The sequence below is a fragment of the Chlorocebus sabaeus genome, chromosome 10 (assembly GCF_047675955.1).
Source record: "Chlorocebus sabaeus isolate Y175 chromosome 10, mChlSab1.0.hap1, whole genome shotgun sequence".
NCBI lineage: Eukaryota > Metazoa > Chordata > Mammalia > Primates > Cercopithecidae > Chlorocebus > Chlorocebus sabaeus.
This window is the reverse complement of record NC_132913.1, coordinates 89,239,288-89,261,011: the sequence shown is the minus strand read 5'-3', so window position 1 is coordinate 89,261,011 and position 21,724 is coordinate 89,239,288. Positions and strand designations below refer to the sequence as shown.

The window sequence follows — 21,724 nt, the reverse complement described above, 5'->3', positions numbered from 1 at the left end:
AACTTTTGGTTAAGTTAAATTCTACCATATTTTCAGGGAAAAACAATGTTCAAGTGTTCAGTCAGGATCTTGGCCAGTGAAACTCTTCCACTTCTCCCCACCTGCAAGAGTGTGTTTTTCTTTGACATTTGAGCTCGTCTCCCCTGTCTCTGATGTTTTCCTCACTGCCCTTTTTGCCTCCTCACTGAAGCAAAAAGAACAGAGCCTCGGCTAATTACTCTCAGATCAAATAATACTGGTTATTGTAATTGGTCATTGTCCGAAAACACTGAGTTCTTCTTAGCCCGGAGGTTGCCTGGCACAGCTTAGTTAGCTAACTATTCCCGGAATGTCTCTATTATCTGTTTTACTTTGCAAAAGAAACTAGGGATTTGTTGAAAGCTGGTAATAAAAGTCTGCCCTGGTCTGAGCCGAGACTGCGTAGAGAGGGCCTGGGAAAGCATGACCCCCATGAATCAAGTTGCCCCCCCCTCCAATAGCCACTCAATGATGTTATTTGGTTTCTCTGTGTCAGAGAATAATAAACCCACTAGGTTTTCTTGCAGACCAACACTCCCTGTTCTCAGGGCCTGGGGCATGGCTGAGGGACACAAAACAATTTTAATGACCAAACTCACTGAAAGTAAAATGGTTCATAGAGAAAAACTAACAGACTGGCAGGGGTCTGGGGCTCCCAGAGGCATCTTCCTACAGCTTAGAGCCCCCACATGGAAGTGCTCAGGGGCTGCTGTTCAGTGGACTGAGATCCAGGGAAATGCCTCTCCAATCCTGCTTAACGATCTCTTCCTGAGGTAGTACTCACCTGTTCCAGACAACGTGAAGGCTTCGAGGCGTAGGCAGCGGGAACCATTCTGGGAAGCATACAGACGGCGTTAAAAAATAAAATCAACCCGAAAACCCTGTTGCCAAATATACTGTTAAAATTCTAAATGCTCTTCTTGGCTTGGTGTAAAAAAAGGATTCAAGCATCAGGTAGGCTACCGTGATTTTTAAAGCCTCATCTCCTGCTGAATTTTTATGATTTGGTGAAAGGTCACTATTATGGGTAGAATTATGTGCTCTCAAAATTCACATGTTGAAGTCCTAACCCCAACTACTTTAGAATATGATCTTATATGGAAATAGGATCGTTGCATATGTTATTAGTTAAGATGAAAGCACTAGGGTGGGCCCTAATGCAATTTGACTCGTATCCTCCTAAAAAGGCAAAATGTGGACCGAGAAATAGACGTGCATCAGAGAAGGTGAAGTGAAGAGACTCAAGGAGAAGATGACCATCAGCAAGCCAAGGAGAAAGACCTGGATCAAACTCTCCCTCACACCCCTCCCAAGGAGCCAACCCTGCCAACACCTCAGTTTCAGACTTCCCAGTCTCCAGAACTGTAAGATGATACATTTCTGTTGCTTAAACCACCCAGTCTGAGACTTTGTTACAGCAACTCTAGCAAACTAATACAGTCAACATATTCAGTAAAGTCAGCAAACATTTGTTTAACATATACTGTGTGCAGAGCATGTACCAAGTGCTGGGTACAAAACACATCGAAAGAAACCCCACTACTTCTGCAGAGCTTACAATTCATTTGGGAGAACAAGTATATGTGCGTGAAATGTGATGAATAATGAGGCAGTCTTAAAGACTCAAAAGTGGTTTAAAAAAAAAAAAAAAAAAAAGTCAGGGGAGCCAGGCACGGTGGCTCTTGCCTGTAATCCCAGCACTTTGGGAGGCCCAGGCTGGAGGATTAGTTGAGACCAGGAGTTCAAGACCAACCTGGACAACATAGTGAGACCTGTATCTACAACAACAACCGAGCCTGGTGGCATGCGCTTTTAGTCCCAGCTACTTGAGAGGGTGAGGTGGGAGGATCACTAACCTGGGAGGTTGAGGCTACAGTGAGCTGTGATTATGACACTCACTCCAGCCTGGGAGACAGAGCAAGACCCTGTCTCAAAAAAAATAATAATAATAAAAATAAAAAATAAAAAAGTAAGGGGAACTAATTTTGTATGTCACTTGTGGAAAAAATGGAAGTGAATCCTGGCTTGAATATTCCAAAATAGGTGATAATAAAAATTGGAGCACTCTATAACAGTTATATTTGGGTGTATGTGTTTCTATGATTCTTAGTATTGATACCATTTAACCCAAACAAAAACCATCCTAAAAGGGAATGATTTCTCATTCACTCAAGAAATACTAACTGAATTCTTCTTCCATGTAAGGACTGTAAGAGGAGCTGCAGGGGAGGCAAGCTGATGGATGCTCTTCATCAAATTTCCTCCATTGTCCACTCCAAATTGAAAAAGAATATTTTAACTCTCATTCAAAATGGTATTTCTGCCTTATATTTTTCTTGGGCCTGAAATGTAATTATTTTGTTTATTAGTTTGTTTAGAGACAGGATCTTGCCCAGGCTGGTGAGTACACTAGCATGATTATGGCTCATTGCAGCCTGGAACTCCTGGCCTCAAGTGATTCTCCCATCTCAGCTTCTGGAGTAAAAAAAAAAAAATTATTTAGAGATGGGAGTCTCACTTTTCTTTTTGTCCAGGCTGGTCTTGAACTCCTGGCCTCAAGTGTTCCTCCCATCTTAGCCTCCCAAAGTGCTCAGATTACAGGCATGAGCCAACGTTCCCAGCCATTATTTTGGTTTTAAAAATCTCTTCCTCCAGTTCCTATATAAATGGAATAAACCAAGATTGTTTATCACAACAAAGAATTTAATTATGGTTGGCCAAAAATTAATTTGATAATACTCATGTGTTCATGTTGGCATGCATATAGATCTGGAAGGCTACTCACTAGATAGTGGTGGTGGTTACGGGGCTTACCCTTTTTCCTTCGTTGCCCATTTTCTCAAACATTTTTGAAATAAAGCATATACAATATTATTTTGCAATTTCAAAAGGAACTTCAATGAAAATTTGAATTTATAGTGCTAAGAGTTGTAGAGTGAAAGGAGTGATCAAAGTGACTTCAACTGAGTTTTCAAGGGCAGGTGCAATCAAATGTGAACCTCTCTGCTGGCATTTTATAGTGCCAGGTGGGCACTAAGGGAAGTACTTGTCTAGGTTATTTACTCTCTGTTCAGTATTATTTTGCCTAAGTTCAAAATAACCAGTAAAGATAAGAATATCTGGCATTTGTTTAGTATGTTTCTCTTCAAACCACTTTCTGCTGCCTATTTACAGCTCTTCCCTGGCCAAACAAAATCAAAATATTTCCTCATTCAGTCATCTCCCAGTTTCAATCAACAAAATGAAATCCATTTCCATCCTTTCCCATTTTCCATTTTTCCCTTCTGAGAGGTCTATGTGTTGTGTTTTTGGCCTTCAATATTTTAATACTCTTTCTAACTTGAGTGGTGTTCTGTGGCATGGGGGTTGGAGGTTAGCTGACTTAGGGTTTGAATATGGACTCTGCTGCTTCAGTTTTGCTGAGACCTCATTTAAGATACTTTGACCATCCACGGCAACCTTCAGTTTTCTTTCTTTTTTTTTCTGATTTTTTTAAATTTTTTTTTTTTTTTGTACTCTAAGTTCTAGGGTGCATGTGCACAACATGCAGGTTTGTTACATATGTATACATGTGTCATGTTGGTTTGCTGCACCCATTAACTCATCATTTACATTAGGTATTTATCCTAATGCTATCCCTCCCCTTGCCCCCTACCCCACAATAGGCCCCAGGGTGTGATGTTCCCCGCCCTGTGTCCAAGTGTTCTCATTGTTCAATTCCCACCTATGAGTGAGAACATGCGGTGTTTGGTTTTCTGTCCTTGCGATAGTTTGCTCAGAATGATGGTTTCCAGCTGCATCCATGTCCCTTGCAAAGGACATGAACTCATCCTTTTTTATGGCTGCATAGTATTCCATGGTGTATATGTGCCACATTTTCTTAATCCAGTCTATCATTGATGGACATTTGGGTTGGTTCCAAGTCTTTGCTATTGTGAATAGTATCACAATAAACAATACGTGTGCATGTGTCTTTACAGTAGCATGATTTACAGTCCTTTGGGTACAGACCCAGTAATGGGATGGCTGGGTCAAATGGCATTTCTAGTTCTAGATCCTTGAGGAATCCCCACACTGTCTTCCACAATGGTTGAACTAGTTACAGTCCCACCAACAGTGTAAAAGTGTTCCTATTTCTCCACATCCTCTCCAGCATTTGTTGTTTCCTGACTTTTTAATGATCGCCATTCTAACTGGTGTGAGATGGTATCTGTGGTTTTGATTTGCATTTCTCTGATGGCCAGTGATGACGAACATTTTTTCATGTGTCTGTTGGCTGCATAAATGTCTTCTTTTGAGAAGTGTCTGTTCATATCCTTTGCCCACTTTTTGATGGGGTTGTTTGATTTTTTCTTGTATATTTGTTTAAGTTCTTTGTAGATTCTGGATATTAGCCCTTTGTCAGATGGGTAGATTGCAAAAATTTTCTCCCATTCTGTAGGGGCAACCCTCCATTTTCTCAATGCAAATTGAAGGTGGTATTCACCTCGCAAGGATCCTGAAGCAAACCAGTGACATAATGAGTGCAAAATGCCTGCTCTGGACCATTAAACAAAATAAATCCTATTTGCTTTTCCTTCCTCTTTCCCTTTCTTTGAAAAGTTATGGGCAGTATAAACAATGCGTGGCCAGGCACTTGGATCCAGGACCCGGGTAAACCCACACAATGCCTCTGACCAGCTGTGTGACCTGAAGATATTCCTTAACCTCACTGGGCCTCAGTTTTCTCACCTGCAGAAGGGGGATAGTAATAGTTCCTACTGCATAGGGTTGTGAAACTAGGATGGTAAATGTAATATAAATATTTCTTCACTCTTTGTCTTTTCTTTTCCTGCTTCTCTCCCTTTCTGATATAACATCCCCCTCTCTCCCACTCAGGTGTTTCTGCCTTATTGTTAGTTCTCCTTGGAAACCTTCTCTAAATGTCTTCTACTAAAATTCTAACTTGCTCCAAGCCCCAGTTCCTCTAAGTCTGACTTGATTTCTTCTGAGTCCTCAATGTGGGTCAGTGGCGTGTTTCTTAGCTTGGTAGTATGGTAACATGAACACAAGCCCAAGCTCAAGTCTCCTTTTTGCCACTTACAAGCTTTGAGACTTTAGGGAAATTGCTTAGCCTCTCTGGTTAAATAATTGAGAAGTTTCCAAATCTGTAAAATGGGAATCATTTTCCAGTTGCTGGGAAAATTACAAAAGATTAAGCACATGGCCTGTAGCAGGGCCTCAGTAAGTGTTAATCTCATTCCTTTTCTTCTTTTGGTTTTGACCTCTCATTTTGGAGAGGTAGGTTCTCAAGGGGAGCTGCATACTGGCATTGCCTGGAAACTTTTACGAGAAAGGAAGCCCTGAGGTTTGATTCAACTAGCCTGGGAAGGGTCCAGACATTGGTTACTTATTGTACTGTTATTACGAGTTTCTTCTGGTTTTTGAAAGACGTTCTCATTCTGTTGCCCAGGCTAGAGTGCAATGGCATGAGCATGATCATGGCTCACTGCAACCTTGACCTCCCGTTCTCAAGCCATTCTCCTGCCTTGGCCTTCTGAGTAGTTGGGACCATAAATGCACACCACCACTTCCGGCTAATTTTTAAAAATGTTTGTAGAGATGGGGTCTCCCTATGTTGCCCAGGATGGTCTCATACTCGGGTATCCAGCAGTCCTCCAGCCCCAGCCTCCCGAAGTGTTAGGATTACAGGCATGAGCCACTATGCCTGGCCTGTTATTATGTCTTCAATGGTTCAATGGTCTCCAGAATTTTCCAGTGAGGAGCTAAAACAGAGGATCTTTGGTCTAGCAAAGAGGGCAGGGTCTATCACTCACCAGCAACTCAACACACACTTCTCTGAGGCTCATTTCCCCATCCGTAACAACTCAAATGAGGTTGTTGTAAGAATTTAATTAATCAATGTATATAAACGTTGCAGAACATAGTGTCTGACACATACTTAATATGTTTGTTCAGGGATGTGAGAGAGGAAGCACTACAAGGGAAAATTCAGTTCTCATAAATTCTGCCAGAAAAGGATGACCTGTAATAGTTGCCCCAGGACCCCAGGAGTAACAACATTTTGTACTTGAGTCCATGCATGGGATAGACGGATTGTACTGACGCCCCCCCACCTCTATTTTGTAGCTACATTAGCTGAGACAGGAATGGATATGTCCGGGGTCAGTCAGGGAGCTGCTATTAAGCAGAAGCAAAGCGCGACGCCTATTTGTGGCCTGCCCTCCCACTCAGGCAGATAACCTGAGGCTGAATGACCTTGCCTCTCTCCCATTGATTTTTCCCAGTAGGTATGCTGCGAGCGATCAGCGAGAGAATGATCCACAAACAGATAGGTATTTCATACAGCACCATTTCAAGAGGAGTCTGGTTTCTCTGGCTTCAATAGCCTCTAAAAATAATAGGTCTGGAGGTAGCTTGTTTCCCTTCTCCTTCCAAAGACGAGAGTAAATCATTAGACCCGATTTTTCTCCTCATCCCTCTGCAGTTCTCTCTAAAAAGAGTTCTCATTTGAGTTCAATTGGAATTCGAGGCAGGAAAAGCAAAGTTGCAAAAGGAAAGTAATAAAGCAGAACATTCACATTTCCAAACTAAGTGGAATGAAATTAAAATGAGGGCAGAACTTTTGCTATCATAGTAAAAATAGTCCATTTTTCACAAATATTTAATAAAGCTCATTTCACAACGGAATTCAAGTCTGGTAACCTCAGTCAACGGAGATTTGTTGATTGATTGGTAAAACATCACTGCACCATTTTGAGTCTTAGCTCAAGGTAAAACATTTTCTAGTTACTATAGTCTTGCCACAATCACCCTAAGGTTATCTTATAGTGCTGTCTACTGAACTACACCTCTGGAATTTCCTGAATACAATGCATTCTTGAGATACCGTATATTTAAATAGTTGATAATGTTGTTAGCCTTATTTCACTATCTTAAGCAGTAACTTGAAAACTGCACTGCCAAAATCTGTAACTCTTTTTCTCCTACCTGCCCTTCACCCTCACCCCAAACACACACACACACACACACACACACACACACACTCATTCATGGCCTCACAACTGTTTGCTTCACTCTTTCTTAGGTAACTGGCTTGGAAGTTTCCCTAGTCTTTGGCTCGAGGCTTCCCAAGCTTTTTCTTTCTTTCTTTCTTTCTTTCTTTTTTTTTTTTTTTTTTTTGAGACGGAATATTGCTCTGTCTCCCAGGCTGGAGTACAGTGGCACAATCTTGGCTCACTGCAACCTCTGCCTCCCGGGTTCAAGAGATTCTCCTGCCTCAGTCCCAGTCAGTAGCTGGGACTATAGGCACACTCCACCATGCCTGGCTAATTTTTGTATTTTTACTAGAGATGGGGTTTCATCATGTTGGCCAGGCTGGTCTTGAACTCCTGACCTACAGTGATCTACCTGCCTCAGCCTCCCAAAATTCTGGGATTACAGGTGTGAGCCACTGCACCTGTTCCTTCCCAAGCTTTAGAGTCCCCTTTGAGCATCATCAGGATGCTCTAAAAGCTGGTGTCCTCATTGAGGGTACTCCTTGGCATTATTCAACCTTGGCCCTCCAACTCATATTTGTAGTGTATTACTTTTCTAATTGTGAATCAAAACTTTCTGTGGATTCTGAGAAAATATCCCTCTGCCAAAGCCTGTGCCTGAGGTCTCTGTAAAGGAAGGAGAGACAAGGCCTTGCTCCTGGTGGATGGAGAAGGTGGAGGGAATGGGCATAGTCAGGACTCTCCCCTCTCTCAGAGGCAGGACTGTGATTGAACTCTGTCTACCACAACAAATGATTTTTGACCTATGGCTTGATCATGCTTTTCAGTGAGTGTTGTATTTAATGATGCATCATTTGACACTGACCACTCCCTGTAGTCCCTACACATATTAAAGGGCCACCACATGCAGTCATTGAGCTCAGCATTGAGAATACACAGGCATGGAACCCAGCCCTCCTCCAGTGAGTGCTGGCCATATGATTTCCACGGTATTGCTAGGATTACCTACTGGTCTCCTTTAGCTCCTCTGGCTGTTCCTTCTCAGCTTCTAAAGACTCCCTTCCCTCTACCTAGTCCTATAGTACTGGCCCCACAGGGTTCCCTCCTCCTTTCTTTTTTCTCTACACACTTTCCTTTGGGCAACTGAATTCACACCTGAGGCTTTAAATACCGATTTAAGTACATGACTTCTCCTGTATTTCTAGGCTGGACTTCTGTACTCACAGTTTATATTTCTACTTGCTTTTTAGATATCTCCATTTTGTGGTTCCACAGATATCTTAATCTCAAAAGGTTAAAACCTTATACTTATTACTCTCTCTATAAATCTCTTCCTTCCCCCTTTTGTTTCCTTTGAATAAAATAGCAGGGGTGGCCGGGTGCAGTGGCTGATGCCTGTAATCCTGGCACTTTTGAAGGCCAAGCCCACGTCTCTTTCTTTAAAAGTCATCCCTAGGGCAGGCACGGTGGCTCATGCCTGTAATCCCAGCACTTTGGAAGACCAAGGTGGGTGGATCACTTGAGGTCAGGAGTTCGAGACCAGCCTGACCAACATGGTGAAACCCCTGTCACAACTAAAAATACAAAAATTAGCTGGGCATGGGGCCGCACGCCTGTTATCCCAGCTACTTGGGAGGCTGAGGCATGAGAATCGCTTGAACCCTGGAAGTGGAGGTTGCAGTGAGCCAAGATCACGCCACTGTACTCCAGCCTGGGTGACAGAGTGAGACTTCATCTCAAAATAAATAAATAAATAAAACCATCCCTAAATTCCCCAAATTAAGAGGGCCGTTTCCCTAGTTCTTTCTTTTATTTTCCTATTCTTTCTTGTCATGTCACAGCCAAGTCCAAGAATTCCCTAGTTTCTTAAAGATACCCAGGCAATGCTGCTGTAGTATACTTCCCACATTGTATTATTTATTTATTTCTCCCTCTAGACTATATTCCTTGAAGGCAGGTGCCAGTGTCATATTTATTTTTTACTCTCTCAGTCCCTAGTACCTAGCATTCAACACATATTTGCTGAATAAATAAGAAGTAGATGGTTGGATGAAAAATAAAAATGAAATAAATATATTAAAACTTATTTTTAAAACGTTAAAGTAACTCAAGTGAGCCCACTTGTGTACCTGGCTCTGTATGTGTGTATATTTTTTTGTTTGTTTTTTTTTTTCTGAGATGGAGTCTCACTCTGTTGCCCAGGCTGGAGTGCAGTGGCATGATCTCAGCTCACTGTAACCTCTGCCTCCTGGGTTCAAGTGATTCTCCTGCCTCAACCTCCCGAGTAGCTGGGATTATAGGCGCCCACCACCACACCTGGCTAATTTTTGTATTTTTAGTAGAGATGAGGTTTCACCATGTTGGCCAGGCTGATCTCAAACTCCTGACCTCAAGTGATCCTGCCTCGGCCTCCCAAAGTGCTGGGATTACAGGACTGAGCCACCATGCCCGGCCCCAGCTCTGTGTTTTACAGAGCTTGACGGTGCAAGGCACTGGCCATAAACATGGAGAAGGAGGCTCTGGTTTGAGCCATTTACATGGTATTTGGCACCTTGAGGCCTCTTTTATTCTTCAACTTGGAAGGAACATGGCAGAGTTTTACTTTACTTTTATTTCTTTTTAGCATTAAAATTTATTTTTTTAATAAATTAAAATTGTATATATTCTTGGGGTTTTACTTTAGAAAAAATACTTTTTACCCGCTTTTACTCACTTGCAATTTTTCCTAACCTTAATTACTTTAAGATAGATAATCTACTCCCCCCAATAAAAACTAATAATTGACATCAAATAAATTAAAGATGAGAAAACTAAAAATAAATGTAGAAACTAGAAGCAACCATTAATGAAGATCAAAGTGGCTGTGTATCTAAATTAATTTCACTGACTGATTTGGGGGACGGGTTAATAAAGATGTTAATAGTAACTCCCCAGGAGCTTTCGGCAGCGCTCCAGAAGTGAGACAGTAATGAGCCCAATCGAGGTTCATAGATTCAGTGAATGCCAGTGGCTTCATTAGCTATAGAGAGGGAGGCTGCCGGAGTCCCAGGGTAGGAACTCCATTCAGATTACACTCCTGAAATATGTCGCCAGGCTCACAGATTCTAAAATCAAGTCTGGGTGGAAAGACATAATCATTTGGAAATGAACCTGCAAAAGTTTATGGCCAGTCCCCAGTCTAGGGCACTGTTTTAATTACCAAATCATTATATCTGCCCTTTGATAGTTAAGGTAAAGTGGAATACTGCTATGACCCCCTTGGAGTCCAACAGGTGTGGATATTCTGGGTCAGCCCCTTCCTGGTTAGGTGACCCTGGGCAAGTCACATACCTCTCTCAAAACCTCAGCTCTCTCATCAATAAAGTAGGGATTACAACATTGTCTCTATCTGATAGGGCTGTTGTGAATCAAAGTAAAATAAAATATGTAAAGTGTCTAGCTCATAGTTAGTCCTCAATAAATCATAATTATTATTACCATTAATAAGGTGAATAATAACTTATATGTTCTTCTTTGCAAAGCAGACAATGAGAATTATTTAGAGTCCAAGAGGGTGCAACTGGAACTAGAACTCAGGTTTTCTAACTCTTAGTCATTGATTTCATTTCACAAATATCTACTGACTACTTATTATGTGCCAGGTAGGGGGCTTGTGTAGAATACTAGAAGCACTAGAAGTGGGCAGGTGTGCTCTGTAGAAAACTTCAGCACTCTTTCCACTAGAGCATGTTTGGTGAAATTAACAATGGTAACACTAATGTCTGTGATTTAGTAGCCCTTACTGGATACCCATTATGTAGCATGTAGATGACAAGGATTCTCCCAGGGAAAGGCACTGTGGGCATAGAGTGGGCAGACATATCACTGCAGTCCAGGTGCGGGGAGCAGAATGGACCCATCACCAAATAAGAACAGCCTTAACAGGTGCACAACTGACTTAGGTAGGCGTTTGAAAACTGAGAGTTAGCTCTTAGGATGTGCGGATTCAGGCAAGGTTTAGGCCATGCAAGTAAAAGCAAAAGTCAGTTCTGGTGCCTGGAGGTATGTCTGACCTCTAGAAGGAAGCCAAGATTTCTAAGGGAGCAGAGATAGCATCTGTTCTCACACACCTGTCACTGGGTCTGAACCACTAGCAAGTCACTGAGCAGCTGAACTTCCAGACTGTGTACAAAACTGAATGGGGGCGGTGGCTCACACCTGTAATCCCAGCACTTTGGGAGACTGAGGCAGGCAGATCACTTGAGGTTAGGAGTTTGAGACCAGTCTGGCCAACATGGTGAAACCCTGTCTCTACTAAAAATACAAAAATTAGCTGGGTTTGGTGGTGTGCGCCTGTATTCCCACCTACTCGGGAGGCTGAAGCAGGAGAACTGCTTGAACCTGGGAGGCAGAGGTTACAGTGAGCTGAGATCATGCCACTGCATTCCAGCCTGGGTGACAAGCGAGACTTCATCTCAAAAAACAAAAAACAAACAAACAGAAAAACCAAAACCCAAAACCGAATGGGAACTAACTTTCATTGAGCACCTACTAAAAGTTAGGCACTATAGCAGATGCAATTCAATATCATTTATTTTTCAGACTCATCCTGCAAAATGAGACAGAGGGATACAACACGATTAATGAAAGGAGAACAAGGTTTGGATGCAGATTTCACCCATTTTCAATAAGTAAACGCCTCTGTGTGAGCCTAGGAGAAAGCTTCTGTTTGCTCATCTGTAGAATTGGGCTACTCCATCCAGCATTGATCTTGGCAGGCAGTAATAGGGATTAGCAATTGTGTACGTTCTGTGTCTGGCACACAGGAAACACTTTTACAATGATAGGATTTCTCCCATTTTGCAGATTAGGGAACTAGGAAATAAGTAACTTCGTCAAGTTACCCCAGATAGTAAAAGGGGGAGCTTGGACCTACAGTTCCATATGAATTGATGCCCACAGTTAAAGCCTCTCTTATCAATATCTTTCCCCTCAGTTCAACCCACTGAATAACTCCCTTGGCTAACAGTTCATGCAACCAAGCTGATGCCGACCCAGATGCAGACCTTAGCTTGTGTTCACAGCAAATACAGAGACTTGCTTAGAACCCTTTGAGCCCAAAGCAGAATAGCTCTTTATCATCCCAGTGGGGACAAGGATCATTTTAATCATCGTCTGTCCCATCGTGGTTTCAGATGCAGTGAAGCTCTCACACTGGATTTAAGGTCAAAATAAGACATTCCGAGAACAAGGCTGCATTGCTGCAGTACAATGCTGTCGGGTGTCAGTATGCCATCCATGCTGTTTCTTGCTTCCACCTGGTGGTCAGAAGTTGATAAAGCAAGCGTACTGAAAAACAACTGGGCGTCCCTTGGCCTGTCGCTTATGGTACATCTGATTCTGGTCCCTGCAGGGCTTTTAGTACCGCTTTCCTGCCTTTTGATTTTCATTACGTTCCTCTAGTGGAAAAACTTCCCACGTGCAGTGTTCTTTCCTGGGACTAAAAGAACCAGGATAATCCCGGATGCTTCCCTGCGGCTGAGCTCATGTCACAAATCAGGCATGATTTTCAGCAGATATTTCTTTAAAAGTTTGAAGGCCTCTGTGGACTCTATTCCCTTCTCTATGGGAACAAGCATCAAAGAGACAGGAATAAAATGCTTTGCACGCACATCAGGAACTAATTGCCAATTTGGCAAATGCATTGACTAATGTCATGCACTGTTATTTCTAAATCCTCTCCTGTCCTTGACCCCCAGTATCTAGATGTAAACTTGGAACCATTAGTGGAGAAGGATAAAGTCTTCTGGTGCCTCAAATGGAATTGAGAGGGATTTAAACTCAGCGCTTTTGAGTGTGGTGAAATGAACCCAGCAGTACATTAATGCTAGGATTTGAGCTCACACAGCGTGAGCGCTTTCAAAAACCGTGTTTAAGGAAGCAAACAGAGCTATGACAGACCCTTTCAGTGGAGCAAAAGGAGTTGGATGAAACAATCAATGACACATTAAAAACCACAACTGGGCTGCAATCATGTAGGCAGGAAAAAAAGTTTCTCTTTATCGCAGGATCTTTGCATCTAATGAGATGGTGACTGGACAACCTCCAGAGGAGTAAGGCCTCCGTTTACTTTAGTTGAGAAATGTCTAAATATTTAGTTGATTCTCTTAAAAGCCCTACACGATTCTGTAGCAAACTGGTCTCTAAGGTATGATCTTATCAGCTCTGCATTGCCATTGGAACATCTATTTAAAGGGAATTTGAAAAAGAAAAATCAGAAAATATTATTAAAAATACAAATGCTAACTTTTTCTCTCTCAAAATTAACTATTTTTAATACCCTTCAGATACTTAGTTTAGGACCAATACCTTTCCAGTTACTACTTTCTCTTAATTGGTTCTAAATTGAGAGAACCCTCAACTGGGCTCCCAGCTGGGCTCCCTCAAATTGTACTGGTTGAATTGAAAGTTTAGGGGTGCTTATGACTACTTTGAATGAACTGGAAAGGCATGGAAATCTCACTCAGAATGCTTCTTGTATATTCTTCATTTCTATTGGTTCTCATAGTGAAATCTACATTGTATGGTTTGGCATAGCCACTGCTCAGTGCTTGTGTCTCCATAGGGAAGTGGCTCCTGAGTGCATTTTCGTGGGAGTGGTAGGGAGAGCTAAGAAGGCTAAAGGAACTTTGTAAAAATGTCTCTAGGGGGTCGCCATTTGAATGCACAGTACTGTCTTCTACTAGCAGATTTTAGCTAAGACCAGCATTCAATTTGCTCTAAGTTTCTGGGATCTTCAGCGCCACAACTCCTGTCCATTCTAGCTACGGCATCCATTGGGCTTTAAACTCTTCCGACTTTCTGAGAGCAGAATCTCCTCCAGCTTGCGGTTCTTTACTATTGCTTCCTGTGGAGTATTATTAAGGCTCACCAAACTCTCCCCTCCCCCACTGCAGGAGGCCCGCGCAGCCCCGTCCAGCCAGCTTGATTAATGTGTCTTGGTTAATTGTGTGAAAGACGGCAGCCCTTTAGCAAGTGTGACCAGTTTATTGTTCAGCCAATCACGGGCGCCTCAGTTAGCATGTGAAAAGGGGGTGTACTGCCAGAGGAGGGTGAGTGTTCTGGCGGCTGAGTCAAAGGAGGAGCGTTTTGGGGGGTCACAGAGCAACACCCACTTCTTTGAGGGGATGTTACTATGCTCTACTAAACCTGTAAACCTCTAACTCAAAACACTTTTTTTCTCCTCCCTCTTTTTTCAAGATTTTTTTTTTCCCATGGTGCAAGCAGGCAAGATACTGGGTACTCTGCAGATGGAGTTCACGTTCCAGGGTTTTTAATATTTCACTTTTATATTTCTGTTAGAGAATGATCCTGCTGAGAGTCTGGGAATCCGTGCTTGTCAGAACCCCCTCACTGACACTTGGATATATTGCTCTGAAAGCTATCCCAGGAGAAAAGATTAAACAAAAAAAGCGCCTACTTTTCAAAGCCTACTTTTCAATCTGCCCACATCAAAATAAGACAACTGGCCCTTTGAAGTGGAGGACACAGAGTTCTCAGCCAGCTTGCTTAAAACGGGGAGTGGGGGAGACAGAAAGAAAGGAAGGAAGGAAGGGAGGGAGGGAGTGAAAGAGAGAGAAGGAAGGAAAGGAGGGAGGAAAGAGAGAGAGAGAAGGAATGGAGGGAGGAAGGGAGGGAGGAAGGGAAGGGAAGGGATGGAAGGAAGGAAGGAAGGAAGGAAGGAAGGAAGGAAGGAAGGAAGGAAGGAAGGAAGGAAGTGAGTGAGTGAAAGAGAGAGAAGGAAGGAATGGAGGGAGGAAGGGAGGGAGGAAGGGAAGGGAAGGGAAGGGAGGAAGGAAGGAAGGAAGGAAGGAAGGAAGGAAGGAAGGAAGGAAGGAAGGAAGGAAGGAAGGAAGGAAGGAAGGAAGGGGGGAAGGAAAGGAAAAGTAAGTTTCCAAAATCACACAACCCTCTTACCTTGCCCAGGTTTAATCAGGCTCTAGAATCTGAATTGATGGCTAGAAAACTTACAACCCTGCTCATCAAAGCTCCAAGAAAACAGTTAACTGTCAGAGAAATCTGTCCGGCTGGGTCAGCATCAGGTGACTTTTTAAAAGCTGTACAAATGGAAACTTTGCTGTCCTCCTAGAGGTGTCCAGATAAGGCCTAGAAATGGTGGCATGGGTGTAGATGGACACTGGATGGTTCTCCCAAGTTTCGGACCATTGGACTCCCTCAAAATTGTACTGGCTGATTCAAAGTTTGGGGGCTCCTAGGACTACTTAGAATGAAAAGGAGAGGAATGGGAAGCTCATCCAGAATGCTGCTGACACAGTGCTCATCTGTGACACTTTCCTGGCTCCCAGCTTGTCTTCTGTTGCCCTTAATCATTGACATTCAAGTGTGTAGAAGCCACAGCAGCTCAGGGATGGGGACAGGTAGGGGGTGGCTCAAAAGGAACTTACTGACTCATGTGAGGGGATGTTCCTGAAATGCAGATGTTGAAGACCCTTTTAAAACACAGTCCTTGGGATTGAGTTATCGATAGTACTGACCCCATGGCCCAAGATAGGCTGGACTTCTAAGATTTCCAAATCCAGGTTTAGACATCTTGGCTATGGCTAAGGTTCCAATTCCCTTTGCTCCATAAGCTCAGCCTGGCCCACAGCCACAAACTCCCCAAGCTATGGAAGCAGGGCTCACAAATGAGCACCCCAGTAACAAAGAGAACTGGTGAAAGAGTGTGGATGAATGAATCCAAACTCAAACACTAGAGATTCAAGAACGGACCCTCTCCATCTATGTAGCCCCAGCACATGGCACAGCAACTGACAGATAGTAGCTGCCTGAACAGTTTTGACCTATTTGAATTAAATTGAAAACTTAAAAGAAAAACAATGGATGATGCGCCCTATGGATGTTGGGCCTGGAGACTTTTCTTCTTATATAGAAAAACTGCACATTGTTTTGAAACAACAGGAAATTTTAAAAAATACAACATATTTTCTCTGTTTTATTGGAACCCAGTTATCTTATTAAGCACACAATCTGGCAGGGAAGCACTTTGGCCAAGTTTCTATGATTATTGCTCTCACCAAGATATTTTGTATTAAGGATCACTGTTGATTGCCTGAACCAACCTGAAACCCAAATGTCTGAAGTTTGGGGGAGCAGCATATGCCCACCACAGTAGCTTTGTGTTGGCATCATCCAAATTGTTTCCTACAATCCATCTGCGACTCTGAACTTCTGTTGGCATCCTCAGTTAGGAAGCTGAGGGAAAATAGAGAACAGAGTGGACAGGGAGAAGTACAGGCAGGGCAGGAAAAGATGAGAGCCAAGTTCTCCTGGAAACCATGGTAACTGGAGATAGGAGCAATTTGCAGACTGGACCATGGCTCCACAAGAAACTTGTTTTTTTTCCTCTATCTCAGACCAATGGAAATAGGCACTATTCCAAGCCCTGTGACCAGAGAATGGCATTTTTCTCAGGTGTTAAACTCTAGAAAAATAGTTAGAAATCATAAACCATTTGCAAATGATTTTAAGGCTTTTAGTAATGGATATAACCATTCACACAGCAGCAGAAAGGACTTTACAGTTAGTCTTTAGCTTGCTGTATAGCTTCCATAATCCTGGTGGTTCAAGATGCCTGATCCCTATGGATAGCTGTAAGCAAAAGTATTGGATGCTGAAGAAAAGAAGAAAAAAAAAAGTCCCCAGCTCCCTATGTCTTTTATTTTCCTCTTTAATCACATTTTAACTCTACCTAAAATTTCTTGCTCTTATGAAACCCTTCCAGGATAATCTCATACCAAAGTTAGTAAGGACAGCAGGCCAGGTGCAGTGGCTCATGCCTGTAATCCCAGCACTTTGGGAGGCTGAAGCAAGTGGATCACCTGAGGTCAGGAGTTCGAGACCAGCATGGCCAATATGGTGAAACCTCATCTCTACTAAAAATACAAAAAATTAGCTGGGCATGGTGGCGGGTGCCTGTAGTCCCAGCTACTCGGGGAGGCTGAGGCAGGAGAATCGCTTGAACCCAGGAGGCAGAGGTTGCAGTGAGCTGAGATCGTGCCACTGCACTCCAGCCTGGGCGATAAGAGCAAAACTCCATCTCAAAAAAAAAAAAAAAAAAAAAAAAAAAAAAAAAAAAAAAAAAAAAAAGGTTTGTAAGGACAACAATTTGGGAAGATTTCGTTTTTAGTAATGGAACAATTATAGACTAGAAAATCTGCCTTGGAGCATATCCACCCTAACCTTGTCCTTATCTGTACCTTTCTACCTCCCCTTTAACCCTGCCAGTGAGAGCTCAGCTGTAGCATGGTCTTTATTTGCTTCTTCAGCTTCTAATATGATCCTTCATCCTGTAGTTCAGTGCCTGTCTCCTCCCTTCTGTCTCAACATCCTTGAAGTGACTACTGCTTAATCTGATCCCTCCGATGTGGCCTTGCAACAACTTCTCAAAGAATTTCCCCATGGATAACACTTCTAGCACTTCTAAATCCATCCCAGAAGCCAGTCTTGAAAGACCAAATGTGAGAGAAAATGACCAAGTGTCAGGTTTACAGGCAATGAATGAACTCTTAGTAAGTATAACCTAGAGACAGCTTACTTGGCATGTCCTAGGCCTAGCGAGCCTCTACCTCTGTTCTGTTGCATTAGCTTTCTTTTTGTACTTATGAAATTTAACAATCTAATCCATAAACTTATGACAGTCAGGGGGCCCAAAAGTGAGCCCATCTTTTGAGTTGTTCTTTTGAGCCATTGGGTATTGACAATGGATGTGGAATCCACAGTAATAGTCATTTCAAATTATATTCAGCTTGCTACTTGTTTTACAGAGCTGGGGAACTGGTCTAACCTCAATTACTATTTCAGTGTCTTCCTCATACAAAGATTAGTCAGGGAATATATGAATGTAGAAATTCCTCTACACCCATCTTTGCTGCTGAGTTCACAATACAAGAAGAACGCCCTGTTAGTGTGGCCAGTGCTCTCCTTACATTACTAATTCTCAGAGTATTCGGAAGCTCAGATCAATGTTACCTGGATTGTAGTTAGGTAGCTTGGAGACTCCCGGCCAAGTATCCTCTGTAGGAACTCCCAGCACCTATATAAAGCCAAACAAAGAAAAAGACAGGTGAGGTGGGGAGAAGAGGTGGATGCAAGAGGTAGGGAGACATGCAGGACAGATAAGTAAGAACAGGGAAGAGTCAGATATATGTCCCATTGCATGACACTAGCTGATGTATACAAGAAAGAACTCTGAGTGTTTCCAACGTTTGTGGTTTCTTGGGCAAAACTGTAATACATTCCTATGGTCCTGGGCCTGCATTCTTACTGACTCACTTGTTCTGAGGCAGATCATACAGCCTTGCTTAAAGTCATGTTCTCATCACTAAAGATTTACTGCATGATCATCATGCATTAAGACACCATGTTGGGAGCTAGGGATATAAAGAAGCAGGAGTGACTGTCTCTTTGCCTTACATCAGATGACAATATGTATATTGACAGGAGACACTTGACAGCCTAAATTATGCCTCGGTATGGGTATTCAGCTGTTCCCCAATGTGCTCAAATTAAAAAGGATTCAGATTACTGACCTTCACACAATGGAATGTTGGCTACAGATGACCCCAAAACTAACTCTAGTCCTTTCTATCGCATTCATCTCATCTGCTTATTTTCTCTGTGACTAGCAGCTTGGAATATGGTATTTGGTTTTTCACTAATGGATTGTCATGGGAACAACATCACTTGAAAAAGAGCTGGCCTATGCTTTGAATTACCGATTTTGTCTTTGTTTTGAGACGGAGTCTTGCTCTGTCGCCTAGGCTGGAGTGCAGTGGAGCGATCTCGGCTCACTGCAAGCTCCGCCTCCCAAGTTCACGCCATTCTGCTGCCTCAACCTCCGGAGCAGCTGGGACTACAGGTGCCCGCCACCACACCCGGCTAATTTTTTTGTAGTTTTAGTAGAGATGGGGTTTCACCATGTTAGCCAGGATGGTCTTGATCTCCTGACCTCGTGATCCGCCCGCTTCGGCCTCCCAAAGTGCTGGGATTACAGGCTTGAGCCACCGTGCCCGGCCTTTTTTTTTTTTTTGTATTTTTAGTAGAGATGGAATTTCACTGTGTTAGCCAGGATGGTCTCGATCTCTTGATCTTGTGATTCACCCGCCTCGGCCTCCTGAAGTGCTGGGATTTGAGGTGTGAGCCACCGTGCCCAGCCTTGAATTACCAATTTAAAGTCTTAGTTTTTAGTTAAGATGTATGAAAATAAAGTCTTTTGGAGTACAAAGCCAAAACAACTCAGACTTTGGATGGAGCTATCACCATGAGTTCCCCAGTAGGCAATACCTTAGTATTTTTTTAGAATAATCATAAAAGCCCATAGGCAGTCATATATGGTAGCTAGAGTAACATTGTTTTTGTGAAATACTAATAAAACACTAGTAGCTTTCATTATACTACTATAGTATAACTTTTCTTAGAAGCATATCTCACTATAACTCTTTTTAGAAACATCTCTTACAGAAAGAGTCTAGTGAATCCTTCTGTAAAATGCTGGTTATAGATACTGGCCCAATTATTATGGCAGGGAGTCAGTTGCCCAACAATGACTGAATATAATCAATGAAGAATCCAGAATCTTAATATCTATCAGCTTGTTGACTAGGACTCTGGCTGAGAGGTGTACTTTTTGGCATCTGTTAAGCTTGTCTTTAAACAAAAGACACTGAAGTGCTATTTTCCCTCATATAATAAAAAAATCATGCCACCCAGTAAAATCTTCCTTCTTTGATCCATTCCCTAAACAAACTAAAAAGCAACTGAGAGGATTACAGGCTTTTCCTATCAACCACCCTGAGCCCGAGGGAACACTAAGAATCCTGGAATCCATTTTGAAAAACCAACTGGACTAATTCTTCTTTTGTGGGAGAGGGCCGGGGACAGGAAGCTAATTCTTCTTTTTGAACCTACCACCTTATGTATTTGCACAGATGCATGTGTAAACAAGGGGGTGTGAATCACATGTACCCATACATCCTCTGTTGGCTGGCAAAGTGCAATGAAAAGAAAGCAAATATAATGAAGAGAAAACAATAGAAGAAATACATAACAACCACTATCATGTTTTCTCTAAGGTGACAGTTACCAGATGGTTCGTTACTTTGTATGATATTTAACTAAAGCCAACAAAATGGATACCAAAAAATTTTTTTTTTAATCTTACGTTCAAAGCTTTAAGCTTGAGATTTTAAAAGTTTAAACAAAAATTCAATATACTTTATTTGGAAATTTGACCTCAGTTTCTATTTGAAAGTTATTGAATTCTTTTTCACTTGAGAAAATTACTAAATCTCTCCTTCACTGTCTGGGAAACTGAAAACCAAAAATTGTTGTTTTACTCCCTCCCTGAAGGCCCTTAAAAGGCAGCCAGTGAGTGCTATGTTTCAAACCACAGTGGTCTGAAGGGGCTGTTTATCTGCCTTTGTTGGAAAGGAAACTAAAAGCATTTTGATTGATGGATTTAAAGTTTGCATAGTTTATTCTGATTTTAGAACTAAATCCAGGATTATTTATAAAAAACACTTATTTAAAATCAGTTTTTAAAATTGATCAGAAAGTGGTGACAGCTATTATTTAGATGTAAACACATACACTACAGGCATTTCAGAAAAATAGCAAAACAAAGATTGAGGACTTCTCAATGTGTTTTTATTCCTAAGAATGAGATCTCAGGATAAATGGAGAACAAATTGTGGTTAGAGGTTAAGAGATTTAGAATGGACCCATTGCTTTCAGAGATGCACTTCTGACATCAAATATCACAGATTCTGAAGTAGCTTTCCTATTTTCATCTGTGTAGGCCATGTTTAGTAAAACACAAATTCAGGAACTATTTATAATCTGTATAATTTTCTAACCTGCTTATAGGCAACAAATGTGAAAATAGACAAATGGGAATAAATAAAACTAAAAAGTGTCTTCACAGCAAAGGAAACAATCAATAAAGTGAAGAGATAACCTATGACGGGAGAAAATATTTGCAAGCCATACATTTGATAAGGGGTTAATATCAAAAAAATACACGGAACTCAGTAGCAAGAAGACAATCCCATTAAAAAGTGGGCAAAGGGCTGGGTGCAGTGGCTCACGCCTGCAATCCCAGCACTTTGAGAGGCTGAGGCAGGCGGATCACCAGAAGTTGAGGGTTCGAGATCAGCCTGAACATAGTGAAACCCCGTCTCTACTAAATATACAAAATTAGCCAGGTGTGGTGGTGCACACCTGTAATCCCAGCTACTCGGGAAGCTGAGGCAGGAGAATTGCTTGAACCCGGGAGGCGGAGGTTGCAGTGAGCTGGGATCAAGCCACTGCATTCTAGCCTGGGCAACAGAGTGAGACTTGATCTCCAAAAAAAAAAAAAAAAAAAGTGGGCAAAGCACTTGTTTGTTATGGTTTAAATGTTTGTGTTCTCTTCATAATTCATGTTGAAACTTTATCCTCAATGCAACAGTATTAAGAGGTGGGGCCTTCAGGGGATGATTAGGACACATGGACGGAGATGAATGCCCTTATAAAGGAGCTAGAGAGAATTAGCCAGGCCCGTTTGCTCTTCTGCCTTTCCACCACGTAAGGACACAGCATTTGTCCTCTCTGGAGGATGCAGCCACAAGGCACTAACATGGAAGCCAAATCTCTCACTGGACAAGAGCATA

The 21,724-nt window shown here is 42.2% G+C and overlaps 1 protein-coding gene across 6 annotated transcripts in view; it reads right to left on the bottom strand.

Annotated features, from left to right (window-relative positions):
* Positions 1-21,724, bottom strand: part of CDK15 (cyclin dependent kinase 15) — a 93,208-nt gene that overhangs the window by 23,711 nt on the left and 47,773 nt on the right. For 5 of the 6 annotated variants that reach the window (XR_005241468.2, XR_005241469.2, XR_012094267.1 and 2 more), the window contains exons 10-11: positions 18,045-18,108; positions 803-851 (exon numbers count right to left, since the gene is read on the bottom strand). Coding sequence is in view for 3 of the 6 variants with exons in the window: in XM_007965866.3 (XP_007964057.1) it covers positions 803-851; positions 18,045-18,108 (113 nt within the window). In the remaining 3 variants the exon portion in view is untranslated. The remainder of the gene's footprint in view (positions 1-802; positions 852-18,044; positions 18,109-21,724) is intronic. The other variant, XM_073019937.1, reaches the window with a different exon arrangement.